At 21.6% G+C, this 20981-nt stretch overlaps 2 protein-coding genes across 3 annotated transcripts; one reads left to right on the top strand and one right to left on the bottom strand.

Moving 5' to 3' along the window:
* Positions 1 to 410: 410 nt before the first annotated feature.
* LOC122503541 (60S ribosomal protein L34-like) lies at positions 411 to 5112 on the bottom strand. Of its 2 annotated transcripts, none has more exons than XM_043614117.1 (4): positions 4956 to 5112; positions 4715 to 4786; positions 2403 to 2600; positions 411 to 560 (listed from the first exon to the last, which is right to left on the bottom strand). In XM_043614117.1, the coding sequence occupies exons 2-4, from the start codon at positions 4777 to 4779 to the stop codon at positions 464 to 466; spliced, it is 360 nt and encodes a 119-aa protein (XP_043470052.1). In that variant the 5' UTR covers positions 4780 to 4786; positions 4956 to 5112; the 3' UTR covers positions 411 to 463. The 2 variants fall into 2 exon arrangements, with proteins under 2 accessions (XP_043470052.1, XP_043470053.1); XM_043614118.1 differs by having other exon boundaries at positions 4862 to 4974.
* Positions 5113 to 15165: 10053 nt separating this feature from the next.
* On the top strand, positions 15166 to 20375 carry LOC122503557 (probable serine/threonine-protein kinase roco9). Its single transcript, XM_043614134.1, has 2 exons — positions 15166 to 16625; positions 19662 to 20375. Exons 1-2 carry the CDS (start codon positions 15677 to 15679, stop codon positions 20039 to 20041), a joined length of 1329 nt encoding a protein of 442 aa, XP_043470069.1. The 5' UTR covers positions 15166 to 15676; the 3' UTR covers positions 20042 to 20375.
* The last annotated feature ends 606 nt before the right edge of the window (positions 20376 to 20981 follow it).

The following is a 20981-nucleotide window of genomic DNA, read 5'->3' as shown; positions in this document are numbered from 1 at the left end:
TTCTTTTTCATCTATGTAAGAGTGAGAAAAGCTTCACCAGAGAGAATAAATATTAAATTTTGAAAAAGTATTTTACAAATTATTGGGGAAAAAAATGCGACAAAGCGAAATTTTAATATAAAAAATATTAAACTTTAAAAAAAAAACTTATGTGAAATTTAGTATAATTATATCAAATATCAAGAATATTAATTAAATTCTAGTATAATTTTACTAAATTTCACAAATGTTTTTTTAAAGTTTAGTATTTTTTATATAAAAAAATTACGCTTTATCGCACTTTTTCCTCAATTTGTAAAATACTTTTACAAAATTTAATAGTATTTTCTTTTTTAGTTAATTAATTTTTTTTTTTTTGGGGTTGGTGGGAATAATTTAGCAGATGGGAAAAATTGACTCATATGATGACATTCTTTTGTCTACTTTTTATTATATGATAAAGTAAAAGATGTTTTTTGTTAAATTATTTTTCAGCTTTCTTCGTTTTTGTTGATGCTTGTTGAGCCCTAATAACCTTGATGACGATTTTCTGCTCTTCAATCAAGAAGGCTCGAACGATCCTGAAGTTAAAAAAATAAGAGAGAATGATAAAAATGTATCGTTAGCAATTAATTTTTTATAACAAAATTACCATTAAAGGCTCTTCTCCTCTCACTTTTCAAAATGCGCAGAAAAAGAGAAGAAAAAAAAATCAAAGTAAAAAGGATTTTCATTTTGTTTTTCTATAATTAATGAAAAATTTTATTATTTACGTTTATTAACGTTTTATTTTAACAAATTGCTACAAGTTTAAAATAAATTATTTTTAAAATAAAACGTTAATAATCTTTTACTAATTTTCTTTTTTTACTATTTTTTTTTACTTTTTTTTTACTAATTTGTACTTTTTATAATGTAATTTCAAAATTTATAGTTTTTATTTTACTAATATTGAAAATATATATTGATTGTTGTTTATTATTAACTATTATTATTCTTATTCATATTATTATTTTTACTTCACTAGAATTATTATTCTATTGCTGGTTATTATTTTATAATTATTAGGTTGTTATTTATTTATTTTGCAATTGTTACTTTGCATACATTTTAGTTATCATTATTCTATAATTATTATTTCTATTATTAATTAAATAATTCAATAATATTCAATTAATTTTTTTTTCTTAAAAACAGAAAAAAAGAATCATTTTTATATTCTCATTTTAAAAAGAAATTAGTTGTTTCAAATTCAAAATTTAAAATAAAAAGCAAGATTAAAATAAAACGATAATTAAATAATTCAACTATCGCAATGTTTTAAAAAAATAATTAAAAAATGGCAAATATTAATTTAATACTTCCAATTATACTTTCAATTTATTTCCAATTTTGAAAAAAAATCCAATGAAAAATAAAGAAAACAAATTTGTTTTTAATTTTGTAATTTTTGTAACAGTTTTCTATTTCATTTTTTAATTATTCGTTTACTTGAATTTTTTTCTATTTTCACCGTTTTATTTTGTTGATATTAAATAAATAAATATTTAAACGAATCTATTAGAAATTTTTATATTTAAAAATAATTTTAAAGAAACAAAAAAGAGAAAAGATGGAAAATTTTTGTAAAATTTTATAATTTTTAAGTATTTTTTAATTTTTACATTCTCATCACATGAGAAAGTATTAGTTTTTTTTTAAATAGAAATAAAATTATTTTGTTTTACTATAAAATTTTACGTAAATTTACGTTTTTCATAAATAAGTAAAAAATATCTACTTTATTTGTAAATTTATATTTTTGGCAAAGAAAAGACTATTTTTAAAAATTTATATTTTTGGCAAAAGAAAAAACTATTTGCGAATTTATATTTTCATAAATAAACGGAAAAGAGATTTTTGGCTGGAAATTTGTATTTTAATAATTAAAAAAAAGCAAGAAAATCTTTTGAAATTTAGTATTTCTATAAAAAATATTTTATATTTACTTTAAAATTTACATTTTTATAGGGAAAAAATACAAAATAAAAAATGAAAGAAATTGTATATTCATTTTATGATTTAAATGTACAATTTCTTTCACAATTTTCCTTATATTTTCTCCAAGAATATAATTTTTAAAATAAATCAAGAATTTTTTTTACAGAAATACAAATTTATAAAAAAAAGATCAAATAATTTAAAGTTTATCAAATTTAGAGTGAAAAAAATACAAATTGGTCTTCCATTTTGAATTTTTTTTTTCAATCTAAATTTTATAAACTTTAAATTATTTGATCCTTTTTTTATTAATTTGTATTTCTGTAAAAAAAATTCAAAATAATCTTCCATTTTGTATTTTTTTCAATATAAATTATGAATTTTTCTTTTACGATTTAAAACGTAAAATAAAGTAAAAAATTTCAAAAAAAAAATATTTTTACCTTTCTTTAACACATTTATGGCAAAGAACACCACCGTAAACGCGCTTTACGGTCTTCTTTCTTTTGCACATTCGTGAACGTTCCATTGGACGAGCTGGTTGAATTCCTCTCAATTTATCTTTGCATTGTCCACATCTTGGGATCTTCTTTGGTTTCTTCAAATATTGATAAACCAATTTTCCACCAGGAGTTCGAACACTAAAAATTTCCAAAAACAAAAGTTAATAAAGACAAATTAGAATAAAAATTACAACAAATAAGAATAAAAAAAAACAAAAATGTTTATTTTTTTCATTCTTTTTTGAAAAAAAGATATTTTTTCATAAAAAGAAAATTATTCAATTAATCAAATTTTTTTAATGTAAAAAATCCAAAAAATATTTCGGATTTTCTCAAAGTTGCGAATATTTTTTTTCATATAAAATAACATTAATTACAAAGATTTTTTCAAGGCAAAGAATTTTTTTTACAAAAGAAAATTAAATAAAATTTTTGTGAATCTTTTTGAAAACGAAAATTATTAATTAAATACAAAAATTTTTTTATCTAAAGGACATTTTTTGTAAGAAAAAAATTAATTAGACGATTTTTTTTTTAGGTAAAGAATATTTTTCGCAAAAAGAAAATTAAAATACTTCTAGAAGTAAATATTTTCCCTTATTTTTTTACGAAATAAAGAAAATTATTTAAAAAGATTTTTCTTGTATTTATAGAATATTTTGAGCAAAAGAAAATTAAATTAAATTTTTCAATGTGAATTTTTCTTTGCAAAAGAAAATTATTAATTAGATACAAAAATTTTTCTGTCTAAAGAATATTTTTCTTTAAAAAAAAATTAAGATTTCTTTTTATACGTAAAGAATATTTTTCTCAGAAGAAAATTAAAATTTTTCTGTACAAAATATTTTTCCTATTTTTTTTTACGAAAAAAGAAATTAATTAAGAAGATTTTTTCTAAGTAAAGAATATTTTTCGCAAAAAAATTAAATAAAATTTTTCTGATTTGAAGAATTTTTTTCACTAAAGAAAATTAAAAATTTAATTGTAAAAATTAATTAAAGAGAGTCAATTATTTGCTCGAAATGTTAAATTACAACGAAGGGAGAAAAAAATTTTCTAAATTCCGATTAAGGGGACATTCCAGTTCAAAACAGGCAAAAAGAAGGCTTTTTTATTGTATATTATTAAAATAACTATGACATTTATTTAAAAAATTTCTTTTACATGTAATAAATAATTTATTTAAGAATTTGTAAAAAAAAAATTTTTCATTTTTATTTCAAAATGGCGGCGATATACGCCATTTTCGAAAATGCCCATTTTCGGTGGTACGATCGATTCCAAACTTTCTAAAACAGATAAAACCAAACACGAAGTGACATTCTCTTCGTTAGATATTTATTTAGGGGTGGAACCTCAAAAAAGTGGAATTTTCTTCCCCCCCCTTTTTTTTATAAGAGAAATTCTGAATAAAAACACTTTTTTTTTTAATATTTTGGGGAAAAAGTACTCTAAAAAAAGGGGGGGAAGAAAATTCCACTTTTTTGAGGTTCCACCCCTAAAGAAATATCTAACGAAGAGAATGTGACTTCGTTTTTGGTTTTATCTGTTTTAGAAAGTTTGGAATCGATCGTACCACCGAAAATGGGCATTTTCGAAAATGGCGTATATCGCCGCCATTTTGAAATAAAAATGAAAAATTTTTTTTTTTTACAAATTCTTAAATAAATTATTTATTACATGTAAAAGATATTTTTTAAATAAATGTCATAGTTATTTTAATAATATACACTAAAAAAGCCTTCTTTTTGCCTGTTTTGAACTGGAATGTCCCCTTAAAACGAAATAATTTCTAAAAAGTAAAAATTTAAATTGACTTAAATATTTACAAAGAGATTTGACACAATTTTATTAATTTTTTCCTTATTCGAAAATAATAAATAATTTACACAAAAAGAACAAAAGTTGTTTCACTTTTTGACAGATATTTAACGAAACATAACCTCAATTTTTTTTTGTCCAAAATGTTATTAACACAAAAAAATTAATAAATTTTCACATTTTCTACAATATTTTTCACCAATAAATTCCTTTTTTCCTCTTCTTCTTATTAAAAAAATTCAATCCACGTGGAATTTTGGCGTCGACAATTCAAAACATAACCCCAAAAAATATTGTAAAAAGCAGAACCAACAGAGTGAAAAAAATACGACTAAGAAAATTTTTATCACAAAAAAGTAGACAACAAAAAAAAGGAAAAAAGAAGGAAAAAATGAAATTGAATTTGCAAAAGAGAAAATAAAATTACTTACACTCGTCTCCTGTTGCTGTTTGTGTTGTACGACAATCGTCGTCTGTAGGTTAAACGCTGGACCATTTTGTTTCTGTAAAAAGAAAATCCAATATTTTCACAATAAATCCAAAAACTATTATTAATCCAAAATAAATGTTGACATTACGTTTAATGTGTTCTAATGCAAATTAACCTTTTAATCGCGATTAATTCAGAAAAATTCGATATTATTACGAATCATGAAAAAAATAGACACAAACCTTTCACAGAGAACACACGGAAAAGAAGGAAGTTTCGTGTATTTCTATTGCGCATGGGCGGATGATGGAAGACTTGAAATTCTTTTTTGAAAATGAGAAATGTTAAAAATCCCCCTTTTTTTTTTTTGTTTGACGGAAAAATGTATTATTTTTGTTACCGAAAAAATTTATTTTCAGTTTTAAATTACGTTCTTCTTGTTTAATCAGCAGGAATTTAGAAGAGAAAGGATAAAGATTTGGAAATATATTTAATAGAAAAGAAAATTTTCTGCTACGATTGCAGCGCCTCTGTGAGATGCCAGTGGGAACTAAGAATTGACACTCTGTCGGTAATAAAGAAAGGAATCAAATTATTTCCATTTTCTACAATATTTATTTATTTATAATTATAATTGTTTAGTACTATATTAATTTAGGTATTTTCTTCTGAATTCTCTAGTCGAAAATAGTTTTTGTCTTTAGAACAAAAATTGCTTTATAATTATAAACTTTAAGATAACTTCTTTTAAAGGTACTTCAACAATAATATACACCAGGGTTGGAACACCACAACACCAAAGAAATAGAAACTAAAAAACTTTCCTACAAAAATTCCAGCTATGAAATTTAATAAATTTTGGTTAAAAAATAAAAACGAAATAGAGAATTCTATTTAAAAATTAAATTTTATTATTCTTTCTCCTTTTATTCCAAGAATAAAGAAAAAAAAGTTGTGAAACTGCATTACCGAAGCAGGCTGACCAGAAAATAAAAATGGCAATAGTTTTAAAAAATTAAGGTGTCTTCACACACTTTATAGTGTAAAGTTCATATGTGTAACAGAAAAACGACAAATATATAAAATTTTATTATTTTTTCTTCTCTTTATGATTATTTTAAATGTAATATTATTGTAATATTACAAAAATATTAACAATTCATTTTTTTAAATATCTAATTTTTTATTTTAAATATTTAATACAATATTTTTTATATTTTTTACATTTTGATTTTTAATGTTTAATCTTTAATTTTCATATTAATTAATTTATTTTTTATAAATTAATTTTTGTACAACATTAAATTTAAAATCTATATATTAATAATCGTTATGTATTTCCGCAATATTTAAATAATTTTTAATTATTATAATTAATTATTATTACATAATTAAAACTTTTAAAATAATTTTTCTTTTTAAATGTTTTTAATTTTAAAATTAATGCACTGAAAACCATTGAATTCTTGCAAAAAAATTCTTTATAAAAAAATATGAAAATAATTGAATTCCTTCGAAGAATTTTATTATTTATGAAAATAATTGGATTCTTTCGAGAAAATGTAATTAAAATTGTATTGAAAAAAAATTTTATTCTTGGGGCAAGATTATTATTAAAATTTTTTTAAATAATTGAATTGTTTTGAAGAATTTATTTCAATTTTCTTGAAAATAATGGGTTTTATTTAAAAAAAAAAAAATGTTTACTAAAAATTTTGAAAGTAATTGAATTTTATGAAGTTTAAAAGTTTTAAAGATTCTTTTAAGTTTTTAAAATAATCATGTTTATTATTAATTGTAATTAATAATTTTTCTATTAAATTGTATTAAAATTATTCAGAGAAAATTAATTTTTTTTAAACGATTTTATTATAGTTTTTTTAAATAATTACATTTTTTTCAAAAATTTCATTAAAATTCGTAAAAATAATATAATTTTTCAAAAATAATTTTAATTGAAAATATTTTGAAAATAATTGAAATTTATCAAGAATTTTATTAAAAACTTTTTAAGAATAAATATTGAATTGTTTAGAAAAATTTTATTACAATTTTTAAAAATAATTGAATTGTTTCGAAACATTTTATTACAATTTTTAAAAATAACTCAATTGTTTAAAAAAATTGCATTGCAATTTTTAAAAATAACTAATTTTTTAGAAAAATTTTATTACAATTTTTAAAAATAATTGAATTTTTTACATAAGAATTTAACAAATTATAAAAATAATTGAAGAATTTTATCAGAATTGTTGGAAATATAATTGAATTTTTATTAAAAGTCATAAAAATAATTGAATATAAATAATATTTTTAAAAATAATTGTATTTTTAACAGAAATTTTATTAAAATTATATTGAAAATAATTAAATTCTTTTAAAACATTTTTTTATTTATGAAAATATTTTAATTTTTGCGAAGAATTTTCTTATTTATAAAAATAACTGAATTTTTAAAGAGTATTTTACAATTCATAAAAATAATTGAATTGTTTCGAAGAATTTTAACTAAATTGTTGAAAATAATTAAATTTTATATTAAAATTCTCGAAAATAATCAAATTTAATTAATATTTTTAAAAATAATTGTATATATTTTTTTGAAAAATTTTCTATTATATTATTTATATATATATATATATATATATATATATATATATATATATATATATATATATATATATATATATTATTTTATTGACGTGATGGTCTGCTTCTTGGAGAAGATTGCTCTCTTCTCCTTGATTTTGATCTTTCATAATCTTCTATTCTTTTATTGTATCGCGCTTGCTCCCTTCTGTCTTCTAGAACTAATTCATGTTTTTCGGGTGCCTGCAAATAAATTAACAAATTTTAAAAAATTTACCCATAAATTAATAAAATTAAAATAGATTTGTAATATATACAATTATTATTAATTAATTATTAATTAGTTATTATTTATTATAATAATTTATAATAATAATAATTTAAATATAATACATGTAATATAATATTAAATATAATATATATAATATAATATTAAATATAATAATAATTTGTAATAATTTATTATATTAAATTAAAAAATTTTAAAAAATGTACACATAATTAATAAAATTAAAATGTATTTGTAATAGAATTATTTTTAATTAATTATTAATTAGTTATTATTTATTTTATTTATCTTTAATTTTATTGAAACGTCTCAATTTTATAAAAATAAGAATAATCCAGAAAATTATTAGTTTAATTATAAAATTAAAATTAAAAATAATAAATATTATAAATAATAAATTAAAATTTTGGTATTTATTATTAATATTGTTTATACATTAATATAAAAAAGCGTTAAAAAGTATCAATAGTCGCGTGAGTCACGAGGCATGTTTTTTTAATTTTAAAAAAATTCTAATACATTTTTATGGCTTTGAAGGAAAAAATGATGTATTTTAAAGAAAAATAAATCTTTATAGCATTAAAAAAGTAGAATTTACAGAATTTTTGTGGATAATATATATATAAATTAATAAAATAATAATAATACCTACATCACCATAATCATTGCTCATGGGGTAACTTTTTCGGCCCGTTGTCGAAACAAGAAGAGTACAAACGAGAAGAAAATACAAAAGAAATTTAAGAGACATTTCTTACAAATTGAATTTTTTTTTTGTAATTTTCAAATGTAAACTTAATTATTTAAATATTGTAAAATAATAAAATTATTCAATTATAATCAGAATAATAATTATTTTTATTATTAATTTAAAATAATTATATGAAGATGTTCTCTCTTTTTGTATCACGTCCTTTTAAACACCGCCTTTTATACCGAGAAAAGAGAATTTATATAAAAAATAATTGAAAAGAAAATATTTTTATTATCGCATAAATATTTGCTTCTATTTTAATTAATCTGTATTTTAATTTAATACATAAAAGAAAAAAAATCATAACATTATTTTTAAAATTAAGTCACGTTTTTTTTCATTGCTGATAATAAAAAAACAAAGTAAGAAAGAAGAATGTAAAAAACTGTATTAAGATAATGAGCATTTCGACGAAAAAGCAGACATTTTTTTGTGTCCATGCGTCACGATGATTAAATATATGGTTGCATCTTTTTTTCTAATTATAATAAAAGTAAATTTTTTTCGTTAAATGATGCACTAAAAAATAAAAGAAAATTTAGAATTTAGAAAATTTAGATTTCAATTTTCTAGCATGATGTATAAAGAAAATCAATTATTTTCAATTAAATTTTACAAAATTTCAATTATTCAAAATTTTTTGCATTAATCTATGAAAAAGGAAATAAAAATTGAATGCGATAATATTTGTTTTATTACAATATGAAGCAATAAACAAGTATCCTAAAGTGAAAATAAAAAAAACTACTGTACAATTTTGAAAAAATTATTATATTGTGAGAGCACCCTTATAAGTACATTTTAATTACTAATTTATTGGTATGTAATATAAAGGCCAACGTATAATAGTTTCGTCGTTCGCATATCGCACGTAATTTCAATAAAATAAATATGCTGTTGTGTAGGCACCTTTATAATGACGCATTTTTCATTTTGTTATTGACTGTTGATTGTAATTTCAATTATAAGTCGAGGCATCACGGTCGCAAATGTGTATAATATTAATATTAAGACTAAGAAATAAAATTAAAAATTTAATATTGTGACTACACCCTTAGAAGTAAGTATTTTTTCCCATATTTTAAATAATTTCTATTATTTCCATATTTCTTTCATACACAATATAAATTTAGCGAGTCCACAATAGACAGTATTTCTTAAGTTACGCATTACTCGAGATATATTTGTCTATTGTGGACTCAACCTTAATGACATAATATTCTGAGAGCACTTTTATTAAGTAAAATTTTTTTATTACTAATTTAATAATAATAATCATTTGTTAATGAAAATATCAATTTTAGTTTAATAATAATACTATATTGTATAAGCACCTTTATAAAGTAATTTTTATTTCTGCTGTCAAAGTGCAAAGTGATATTGTGAGAGCACCCTTAGAAATATGCGTTATTTGTTTATGTTATTAGTTATTATTTATTTTAGTATTATAATGGAATTAATAACATATGTTTAATAATATAGTATTGTGGGAGCTCCCTTATAATAATTGTTTATTATATTTTTTTGTTATTAATTATTAATAATTAGTTTTGGTATGATAAGCATAAGCAAAGTGAAATCTCTATGAAAAATTGCAAAAGAGTAAAGTTTTACATGAGAAAGAAAATGATAGAAATATCTTTTGTCCTTTCTCTCCTTTCTCTCTCATGTAAAACCTCCACGATTGACATTAAAGTTTTTCATTCTGTTTAGTCACGTGTATAAAAATGAATCGAATAATATAAATTTAATAATATACTATTGTGATGGCACCCTAAAAAGTATTTTTTTTCTTTAACAAATTAAGTAACGTAATAATATTGTGATAGAGTACTTTAATTAAACCCATTTTGCCATTGTGTAAATCTCCCCGAAATGAATGCACCTTAATACTTTATTGTACACGTACCTTGTGATTACCGCTGTGACCCGCGCTTTTCCACACCGTCCCAACCCTGCATTCACTCCATTCCAAGAGTGTCAGTTGACATGAAGACAGTATAATCTTGTACTTTTATTCTTTTTTCACAACAATTTCCATCGAAATTTTCAAAAATAACTTTGCGAATAGTAACAAAACTCGATGATTTATCATATTCTCCGTAAATTATTGTGTTGTTCGCGCGTGATCGACTGTATTAAAGAGATATAGATTGCGTCGGTTTCCTTGCGTGTTTTTGTGTTAACATTTTGACGTACGTGTTGGAAAATATTATCGTTTGACAAAATCCGTTATTTATTTCTCAGTTAACAATACTATTATCATACAAAAATCAACACGAGTGAGCGGTATTTATTTTTGGTAAGTATAAATTAAGTATAGAGATTGAATAATATTTTTCTTTTAATTTTGCAAATATCAATGACCCTGCATTTCCTCCCCCATTCCCCACCCCTTTGTAAAGTGATTTTTGGCGCGAAATACTCGGTGAGACGCCATTTTCCCTTCGCGATTTTTGACGTGTGTGCGTGTCACTACGAGCGAGACTCGTGTCTCGAAAAACCGAGAATCTCGGGAGAAAATTATTAAATATTTTCATCTCTTTTCTTTTATAAAAAAAAGGACAGAGTCTCGTCGTGCATCTGCGTGTGAGTATAACAATAAAGTGAATTTTCTTTTTCTTTACATATTATTTACGCGAGTGTCTAAAGAAATAATTTTTTTGCCGATTGAAAACAGGTAATTTCTAAAAGGGAAAAAATAACTATTTTAGACAGTCTCGTGGTGTGAGTCTCACAACAATTATTTCGTGTCCTCGTCTCGCGAGTATTTATATATATACAAAACAAAAAAGAGAATAATTATAAAAATTTTCCGAATATAGTAAAATTTAAGTCGATTATTTTTATTAAAGAAAAAATACTCCATTTTGTAAGTGCAAACAAAAATTTAATAGTTAAAAAATAATAATTGTTCTCCCCCTCTCCCCCCTTCTCACCACTCCGGTAAAGTGACAATTTGGCGCGCAATCAGAAAAAAAGACGCCATTTTGTTTGTTTTTTCCCGTTTGTTAATTTTTTTTTTGTTTATTTTCCAAATCGAGTGTGAATATAGTATTTTGTAATTTTGCTCTAGTCTTTCAATAAATAATAATAAGATAAGAAAACTTCGCGTGTGTAGGAAGAATAAATAATTTTCGATGAAGAAAAATAAGTGAATTTTGTTTCGAAATTGATTTTGATGTTTTATTTATTAATTATTACGATTATTTCAGGAGTGTTTCTTATAAGTGATGAATAAATATAGTTTTATTAAATTTTTTTCGAATTTGTTGACAGTTTATTTGTTTAGAAATTAAATTCTTTTTTTCTTTTTTTGTAAACAATTTTAATTCAAGACAATGGTGTTTGAAATATAATTCGCTAATTCTTTTCTATTTTTATTTCTTTTTTTACTATTGTTTTTTTCAATTTTCATTTCAGTTTTTTTTCAATTTTTATTTTACTTAATAATTTACTAGTTAAAATCAATTCATAATTAGTGCGTCAATAAAATAAAAAAAATTATAAATAAATAAAAAATAAATCGAAAGTTACAAATTTTCTTATCTTCTTTTCTGTATTTTTACTGTTTTTTCTATTTTACCTTGTTTCTATTTTTACTACTATTTTTTTTATTATTTTTCTTTTTTTTGACTTTAATTTTTTTCTATTTTTACATCATCTTTTTTAATTTTTACTTTTTTATATTAGGGTCATTCTAAGTGAAACGAACAACCAAAATAATTGGAAAATCTCTATTTTCAAAATGCTGTCATTTTTATTAAAGTGCATTAAATAAAAAAAATCATAGCACTTTTTTTTTTATAGTAAATTTGTGTTTAATTTGGTTATTTTTAATTTTAAAATTGTATAAATTTTCACTACATAACTTGTTACAACATTACCATGAATATTGTTGTTTGATTTTAATTTTTTCAATGAAAATTTATAGTTTTAAAATTAAAAATAACCAAATTAAAGACAATTAAATTTACTATAAAAAAAGAGGAGCAGTCATTTTTTTATTTCATGAATTTTAAATGGAAATAACAGCATTTTAAACATTAAAAATTTCTGGTTGTCCGTTTCGCGTAGAATGTCCCATTAACATTATCTTTTTTAATTTTTACTTTCTTTATTGTTGTAAATAGTTAATAAATGCTTGAAGTAATTAAAGATCACTTTTTTTTTTAAAATTGATATGAAACGTAAAATTGATTTTATTTTCTAATCATTTCTTTTTATTTTCAGTTTGCGGCAATTCAGGATGTCCAGCGGTTAGGCAAGTCAGGCAAAAGTCAGGGGAAAAATTTCTTTAAAGTTAAACAAAAATTAAAATTTTCAAAGAATTTAAAAATTTCTTAATCTAACAAGACTTTAATTGTTATTATTACTTTCACCGTCATTAGATATTAATTTATTGTTAAATACGGTGGTGATTATTTTTTTCCAAGAAAGCAGAAATAAGAGTAGCAAAAATTTATGGAGAAGTCAGTAAAAGTTAGGGAATTTTTTTTTCTCAATTATTCTTGCTGGACATTCTGCAAATCGACAACCTGAAGGACATGATGAAAATTAAAAAGAAGAAAAGTGGTCCCTGCACACTGCCGTTTTTTTTTTTTTTTTATTTTAGTAGTTTATGTAGCCTATTTTTTTAATTATTTTTAAATTTTAATTTCACGGTTTTGTGTGGCCCCCGATCTGGCGCAGAAGTGCAATCAAGGGCCTGGGATCTTCGGGGGTGGCCCAGAAGGGGTGATGTTGTAAAATCCCATCGCCACAACGTGGGCTCATCATCCACCGTGGGAATCACAAGTAGACTATCACAAACTGTTATACCACTAAACAAGTGAATCGATTATAAAATCGACTCAATTTTTAATTATTTAAACTTTCCCTGTTTAACGTACTTTTAGAAATAATTTTCTTCATTTTAAAATTAGAAACTTTTGTTTTGAAAATTATTTTCATAAATATTTTTTAATTCGTCGCAGGAAATCAATTATTTTCAATAATTTTTAAAAACTTCTGCAAAAGAATTTAATTATCTTGATAAACAACAAAATTCTCCCCATAGAATCAATTATTTTAAGGATTTTTAATGAAATTCTTTTCTAAAATTCAATTATTTTGATAAATATCCAAATTCATCACAAGAATTCAATTCTTTTGAAAATTAATAAAATACTTTGCAAAAATTAAATTATTTTCAAAATTTTTTAAAAATTCTCGTCAAGAATTAAATTATCTTTATAAATTAGATAGGGAAATTCTTCTCAAGAATTAAATTATTGTCAAAATTTTTTTAAAAACTCTTCTCAAGAAGTTAGTAATTTTCAATAATTTTAATAAAATTCAATTGTTTTCAAAAATTATTATTTAAATTCTTCTCAGAAATTCAATTGAGGCCTTGGATCCAATAACTCGCCCGACGCATGGAGGAACGCGCAACTGCCAGTCAGTGAGCGCCTCTGGCCACTCACTGCTACCCGACTGGTATTGGCGCGTGCCTTCGAGCGTCGGGCGAGTTATTGGATCCAAGGCCTCAATTATTTTAAAGAAATTTAATAAAATTCTTTAAAAAGTTTTCAATTATTTTCAAAAATTGTTATAAAAATCCTTTAATATAATAAATTTCATTAAAATTTTAATTAAATTCTTTAAAAGAAATTAAATATTTTCAAAAGTTGTTAATACAATTCTTGGTAAAAATTAAATTTTAAGAAACATTCAATATTATTTATTTTTGTATTTAAATAATTGATTTCTCGTACAATTAAATTATTGTTTTTCGTACTTTTAACTAACAATTGTGTAGAATTAATTTTTTTGAAAAAGTTGATACATAATGAATATTACACAATATTACAGATTACAAAGTGAAGAACACATGCTTTTTTTTTCTTAAATATTCTTCATCATTCTTAATAATATTCTTAATATATGGGATGATAAAAAGTGAAAAGTGACAAAACAATAAAAAAAATATATAAAATATCATAAGTGATTATAAGTGAAAAAAGTTTTGTGATTAAAATAAGGATAAGAAGAGGATATAGGTAAGTTTTTAAAAATTATGTAAAAAATACTACTTTTTAGTAGAATGAAGAAATTTAAGTAACTTTCTAGAATCAGTTAAAAAATTCTCGAGTTTGCCTTGTTTAATTAAAATATTAAAATTAATATAATTTCTGAAATACTTTACATATGTTTTAATATTCTTTTTAATGAATCTTAAACAAGCACCCAGATATTATTAAATTTTTTTTTAAAGGTTAAAGAATAATTAGGTATAAAATTAAACTCTGAAAGTTAATAAACAGGTGCTATAATAATTGAATTACAGTTTTAGCATTTTTAACTTTTAGAGTTACATTTTAATGCTAATATTTTTTTTAAAACAAAAACATTAATATTTTAAAAATAAACTGAATACTTATTTCAGCTTTATCCAAAGAACATTAAAACATGTAAAGTATTTTCGAAATTATATTAATTTTACTTTATTTTTTTTACATAATTTAATCCCAACAAAAACATCTTTGATGTTATAATATAATATAAGTATAAATATAATAAAAGTTATAATAAACTGATGAAAAAAATCTGTAGTGTTTTTACTTTGTAATTTACATATTATGAACACAATTAGTGAAATAATCTTGCATAATTGTTGTGTTCTTAAATTAAGGTTTTCTTTTGTCTCATGTGATTAGGAGTAGGCACGCGACGCGCGCCGTTTTGGTTCTAGTTATTAAAATATTTTTGAAAATTATATACATAACTGAAAAACTATTGTCTTTCAAAAATTATTTTTAAATATTTTTAATTAAAAATAGGTTTGCATTAAATAGTCGATTAGATAAACGAAAAATTATCGGGAAGGTAGGATTAGCTAATATTTGTTTTTTTGAATTTATGAAGCTTACTCGTGATGTATCTGATTGCAGATGTACCTTAATACCATTTCTTCGCATGCGTTTCTCATCTACATAGTTTCAATTACATTCTACCCCTAATTCCCTATTTTTTACCCAAAAAAATAATCTAGTAATTTTTTTCTCAATGTCAACCCTGATTTAAATCCTATTCTTCCCCCTCACAAAAAAAATAGGGGGAATGAGTAAGTGAGAGAAATATCGTATTTATATATGTATATATATGTCTATACATGTATACATTATCATTCAGTTGTTCCTTTTACATTCGTACTTCTCAAATATAGTCTAAAAAAATATTTAAAAAAAGAAAAAGTTAACCGCAAAAAAATTGTGATTGTTATAATTACTTCTTATCATCATTGTTACAATAATTATTTAAAAAAAGAGAAATCATCAAAAAAATAAATAATGCAATCGGCTGAAAAAATGTTGAGTCTAAAGTGGACGAGTTTTCCCTCGCAATTGGCCGTCTCAATGGATACATGCTATGAGAAACAGCAATTTGTCGACGTATCTCTTGTTTGTAAGGATGGTACAATTTTAAAATGTCATAAAATGATACTCGCTAATGCAAGTACATTTTTTTCACGTCTATTAATCGTTGCCAATGATCATCCACATCCAATGATTATTCTTCATGACATTGAGGCAGACGATTTAAAGACAATTATTAATTTTATGTATTGCGGTGAAATACAAGTTGTGCAAAGTGAGGTTAGACGATTATTGAGAATAGCAAATATCCTTGAAGTTACTGGCCTCACGCAAATACAAACAATTGAAACCGGTAGTCCAAATCAAGAGTGTCAAATTTTCGATAATATTGAACGTGCCAGTGCAAATAATAATAATAAAAATAATAATGGTTCCGAGGTAATAAATTCATTCAACAAATCAATCGTCAATAATGCGGGACAGAAATTTGACTCGAGTTGTAGTGGAACGCGGTTTGATTCGAATAATCGTGAAATTAGTAATAATACAATTGGTAATAATACAATAAGTAATAATTCAAATAATAATAGTAATGGTAATAATAGTAGTAGTAATATTAATAGTAATATTAATAGTAATAATAATTCACTCTCGAGATTTGAGATAAATTCGCAGAGATTTGATTTTAATTCCCCGATACGATTTGATGCTAATTCACCATCAAGTTCAACGTCTAGTGGATTACGTTATGATAGTGGAAGAATGCAAATTAATACGCAACGTTTACCATCGCGTAATAATAGGGAAATTCTATCGCCAAGGAGAATAGAGACAACATTAAATCGTGGCAAGGAATTTGGAACGGAAATTATTCAAACTAATCGTTTACGATTAGCGAAAGCTGGCATCGATATTCAAGAAGGTGCATTTCTATTCTATTTTTATTTATTTATTTATTTAAAAAAATTTTTTTTTTAAATTATCGCCTACTGCGATAATAGTGAACAATTATTGTTCACTATTATCACAGTAGGCTTTGGATATTATGACTTTTTCAATTTTTTTCTCCAATTAAAAAAAAAACAACTTCTTCCGACTTATTTTCAAAATTTGTGACTTTTCGACTTTTCTTTCAAATATAGCAACAAAACTCTACATTTTTTAAAGTATAAAATGCAACTTATTTCGATTTTTATAGTTTGAGAAATATAGACAAATCTTTCAAAGATTAGTTTTCAATAATTTTTATAATAAAATTTACGAATTATACAATATTATAAAAAGATGTTGAATAATTGAAATTTCGTAAAATTGAATTAAAATTATAATTTATTTTTTTTCAAGTATTTTATTAAAGTTTTTGAAAATCAACTTTTGAAGAATTTTTTATTGCAAATTTTGAAAAAATAATTGAATTCTCAGAAATTTTAATGAAAAATCTTCAAGGTGTAATCTTAACAATGAAAATTAATTAAAATTAGCTTTTAAAGATTATTAAAATATTTTTGAAAAAAGTAATTCTTAGAATTTTGTCATTCTATTTTTTTTTAATTGAATTATTTTCTATACTTTCAATTACATATTTCTGAAAATTCAAATATTATTACATACAAACAATATAACATGAAATTTTTTTAAATTTATTATTAACATTTTAGAAAAAACACAAAAAAAATTCAAAATTCTTAATTAAAATTCATCAGAAAATTAATTATTTTTTTTTAAATTATACAAAAATTCTTTTAAGAAATTCAATTATTTTCGAAAAATTACATTATAATATTTTTAAAAAATTAATACTTAAAATGGGTTTTTCTTAATTTTTAAATGTTCAATTATCTTTGAAAAAAGTAAATTAAAAGTTTTAAAAATTTACTTTTTTCGGATTAATAAAATTTTGAAGAAATCATATTCATTTTTATAAATAAAATTCTTCAAAAATTTTATTATTTTTCTTACATTTTTTAAAAATTATTTGTAAAAGAAAGTATAGAAAAAACAATTATTTTCATAATTTATTGTCGAAATTCTTAACAAAACTTAAATAAATTATTTTTAAATATTTAAACAAAATTTGTTATAATATAATTCTTTTATTTTCAACCAATTTTTCTTTAATTTTCCAACATTTTGAAATTTTTGAAATTTTATTTAACTAAAAATTAAATTCTTTTTATAAAAATTAGCTAAAAATATTTTTAAAAAACTGATTTTCAGAATTTTTCGTTAAAATTTTTTTGAAATTCTTTTTTGTTTTTAATATTTTAACATTTTTTAATTACCTACATATTTAGAAAAATCAAATTATTTTCAAAAAATTACATTAAAATTATTTAAAATATCTAATTTTTAAAATTACTATTAAAATTTAAGAGAAAGCAAATATTTTCATAATTTACTGAAAAAATTACAAAGAAGTTGTTTAATTTTAAATATTTAAAAAATATTTTATATAGTTCTTTTATTCTCTAACACTTTTACTAAATTTCTTTTATTTTGAAATTTCTCAAACAAATATTATTAAAAGTTCCAAAAATTAGATAAAAATAGCTTTTGAAAAACTAATTTTCAGATTTTTTTGTTATCATTTTTTAAAAATTCAATTATTATCGATATTTTTAGTTTTAAATTTCAAAAAATTGTTAATATTATTTTAGAAGAATTTTAGCTAAAGTTTGAAAAATATAAATAAATTCCAGAAGTTAGAGTAGAAATTTTTTAAAAGAAATAAATTTCCAAAGTTTTCATAATTGAAATTTTTCAAAACTTTGTATTTTAAATAATTTATAAATTAAAATTCTAAAAAATACTGTTTTTTTTCAATTTTAATACAGTTTTTCACAAATTTTTAGAATTTTTAAATATTGTAATTAAAAAACTGTGGATAATGGAAATTTCGCAAAATTAAACAAAAAACAATTAAATTGTAAACATGGAGAAGAATTTTAGTTGAAAATTCTGATAAAAATAACTGAATTTTGTAAGAATCAGAAACATTTTTTAGAAATAATTAAATTTCAAAAATTTTCATATTAAAATAGTTGAGATTTTTGAATTTTAAATAATTACAATTAAAAAATATGAAGAACTTTGTTTTTAGAAAAATATCAATTCAATTTTTTTTAATTCCAATTTTTAAAATATATAAATTCATATTGAGAAGTTTTCCAAAAATCGAAATTTCCTAAAACTGAATTGAAAACAATTAAATTTCTGACGTATTTTTAATTAAAATTTCTTATTTCTTCTTTGGAATAATTGAATTTTTAACTATTTTAATTGAATACTTTTCAAAATGAAATAAAAAAAGAAATTTTAAACGTATTTTAAATAATTTAATCATCGAAAGAATTTCACAAAATTATTAAAAATATTATTTGACTTAGAGGGAAATTTTAGTTAAAAATTGTAGAATTTTATTGAAAATTAAAAGAATTATATAGGTTTTAAATTATAATTTTGCAAAATACTTCAAATTTTAAATAATTTCAATTATAAAATCGAAAGAACCTTGTTTTTGAAAAAATTGTAATATAATTTTTTGTTAAATCTGTTGAATTTTTGAATATTTCAATTTAAAAATTTTCGAACAAAAAAAATTTCGTAAGATTGGATTTTTCGTAAATTTTTAACTTATGTTAATTGTAATTTTTCTTTTAACTTTCAAAGAACGTTCTCAAAAATCATTAAAAATAATTAATCTATAGAAGAATATTGGTTAAAAATTCTTTAAAATATTTGAATTTTGTAAAAGTTGGTAGAAATTTTTTTTTTAGAACTAAAAGTCAAAAAAATTGAAATAGTTTGAATTTTTGAATGTTAAACAATTAAAAGTTGAAAATTTATTTTTAAAAAAATTGATTTTGTACCAATTAAAATTTGTTTAATAAAATTAAAATAATTAAACTGTTTCTAATTGTGGCAAAAATAAAAAAATTTCCCAACATTTTTTTTACAGTAAGTAGACCAGGAACGAGTAGAAGTCCACAACCACAGCAATTGTGTCAAAAGCGAAAAGAAACTGAAACAAATAATAATCCATTGAGTTGGACACGCGTTTTAAATATGTTATCACGAGATAATCAATTGCCAGTTAAGAAACTTTGTATGATGGATGAAGTTGAAATATCGCCGAGTAAAATTATTACAGTACAAACGCAACAACAACAGCAACAACAATCTTCGTCATCATCATCATCATCGTCGTCATCTTCTTCGTCATCATTAATTCAAATATCACCAGCTCGCGCATCCAGTTCATCAGAACCAGTTGAATTATTTATAAAAGATGAAACTTTAGAATTTCCTTTTGAATCAAACCCGAAGCCAAATATCTGATCTTTAATCAATGCCAATGATAATAAAAATAGTGGTTCATTGGATATATCGGTTATTAAGGCATCATCTTCGTTTGAATCTGGTATTGAGGAATTGGAGGATAACGATTTTGGTCTTGAGATTGTTGCCCGATGGAAAATGAAATCGGATTAAATTTTTTAGTTTCCATTCAAAAATTAATGTTTCATTTATTTATTTACTTCTTTTTGGTATTTCTGACATTTTTTGGGAATTTTTCTAGCTTCATTTCTTTTTTTTTCAAAGAAATTTTGTGTTCTTATGGCCGAAAAGTCTGACGTTGTTTTCTATTTCTTTCAAACATTTTGAATTCTTTTGTTTAGAATAAGAACAATTGTTTAAATTCTCTTCTTTGTTTTTTTATGTTTTTATTTTTCTTTCTGTTTTTTTTTTATTTTTCATTTACTTTTTGTTTCATTTTATTTTCTTTTTTCGTCTCTTTTTGACTTTTTCTTTCTAATTTCTGTTTCGTTTTGTTTTCTATTTGTTTTTATTATTCTTTCTATTTTTTGTTTTTATTCGTTTTCTTTTTGGTATTTTGCTATTATTGTTTTCTTTTTATTTTCCTTTTTCGTTTTTTATTTTTTTCGGTTTTATTCACTTTCCGTTTTATTTATTTTCCTTGTTTTTATTTTTTTTGTTTTTATTAATTTTTTGTTTCTTGTTGTTTTCATTTATTTCGTTTTTATTTTTACTTCTTTTTTGTTCCCATCGATTTCGTTTTTGTTTTTATTTTTTTCTTTTCTTCCTTTTTTAATTTCTATTTTGTTTACTTTCTTTCGTTTTTATTTGGTTTTCCTTTTTTTGTTTCTATTTTGTTTACTTTTTTTTTGGTTCCATTTTGTTTACTTTCTTTAGTTTCTATTTCGTTTTCTTTTTTGGTTTCTATTTTATTTTCTTTTTTTGCTTTCCATTTTGTTTA

The sequence above is a fragment of the Leptopilina heterotoma genome, unplaced genomic scaffold (assembly GCF_015476425.1).
Source record: "Leptopilina heterotoma isolate Lh14 unplaced genomic scaffold, ASM1547642v1 Lhet_264, whole genome shotgun sequence".
Lineage (NCBI taxonomy): Eukaryota > Metazoa > Arthropoda > Insecta > Hymenoptera > Figitidae > Leptopilina > Leptopilina heterotoma.
The sequence above is the reverse complement of the archived record's forward strand: the minus strand, read 5'-3'. Positions and strand labels throughout refer to the sequence as shown.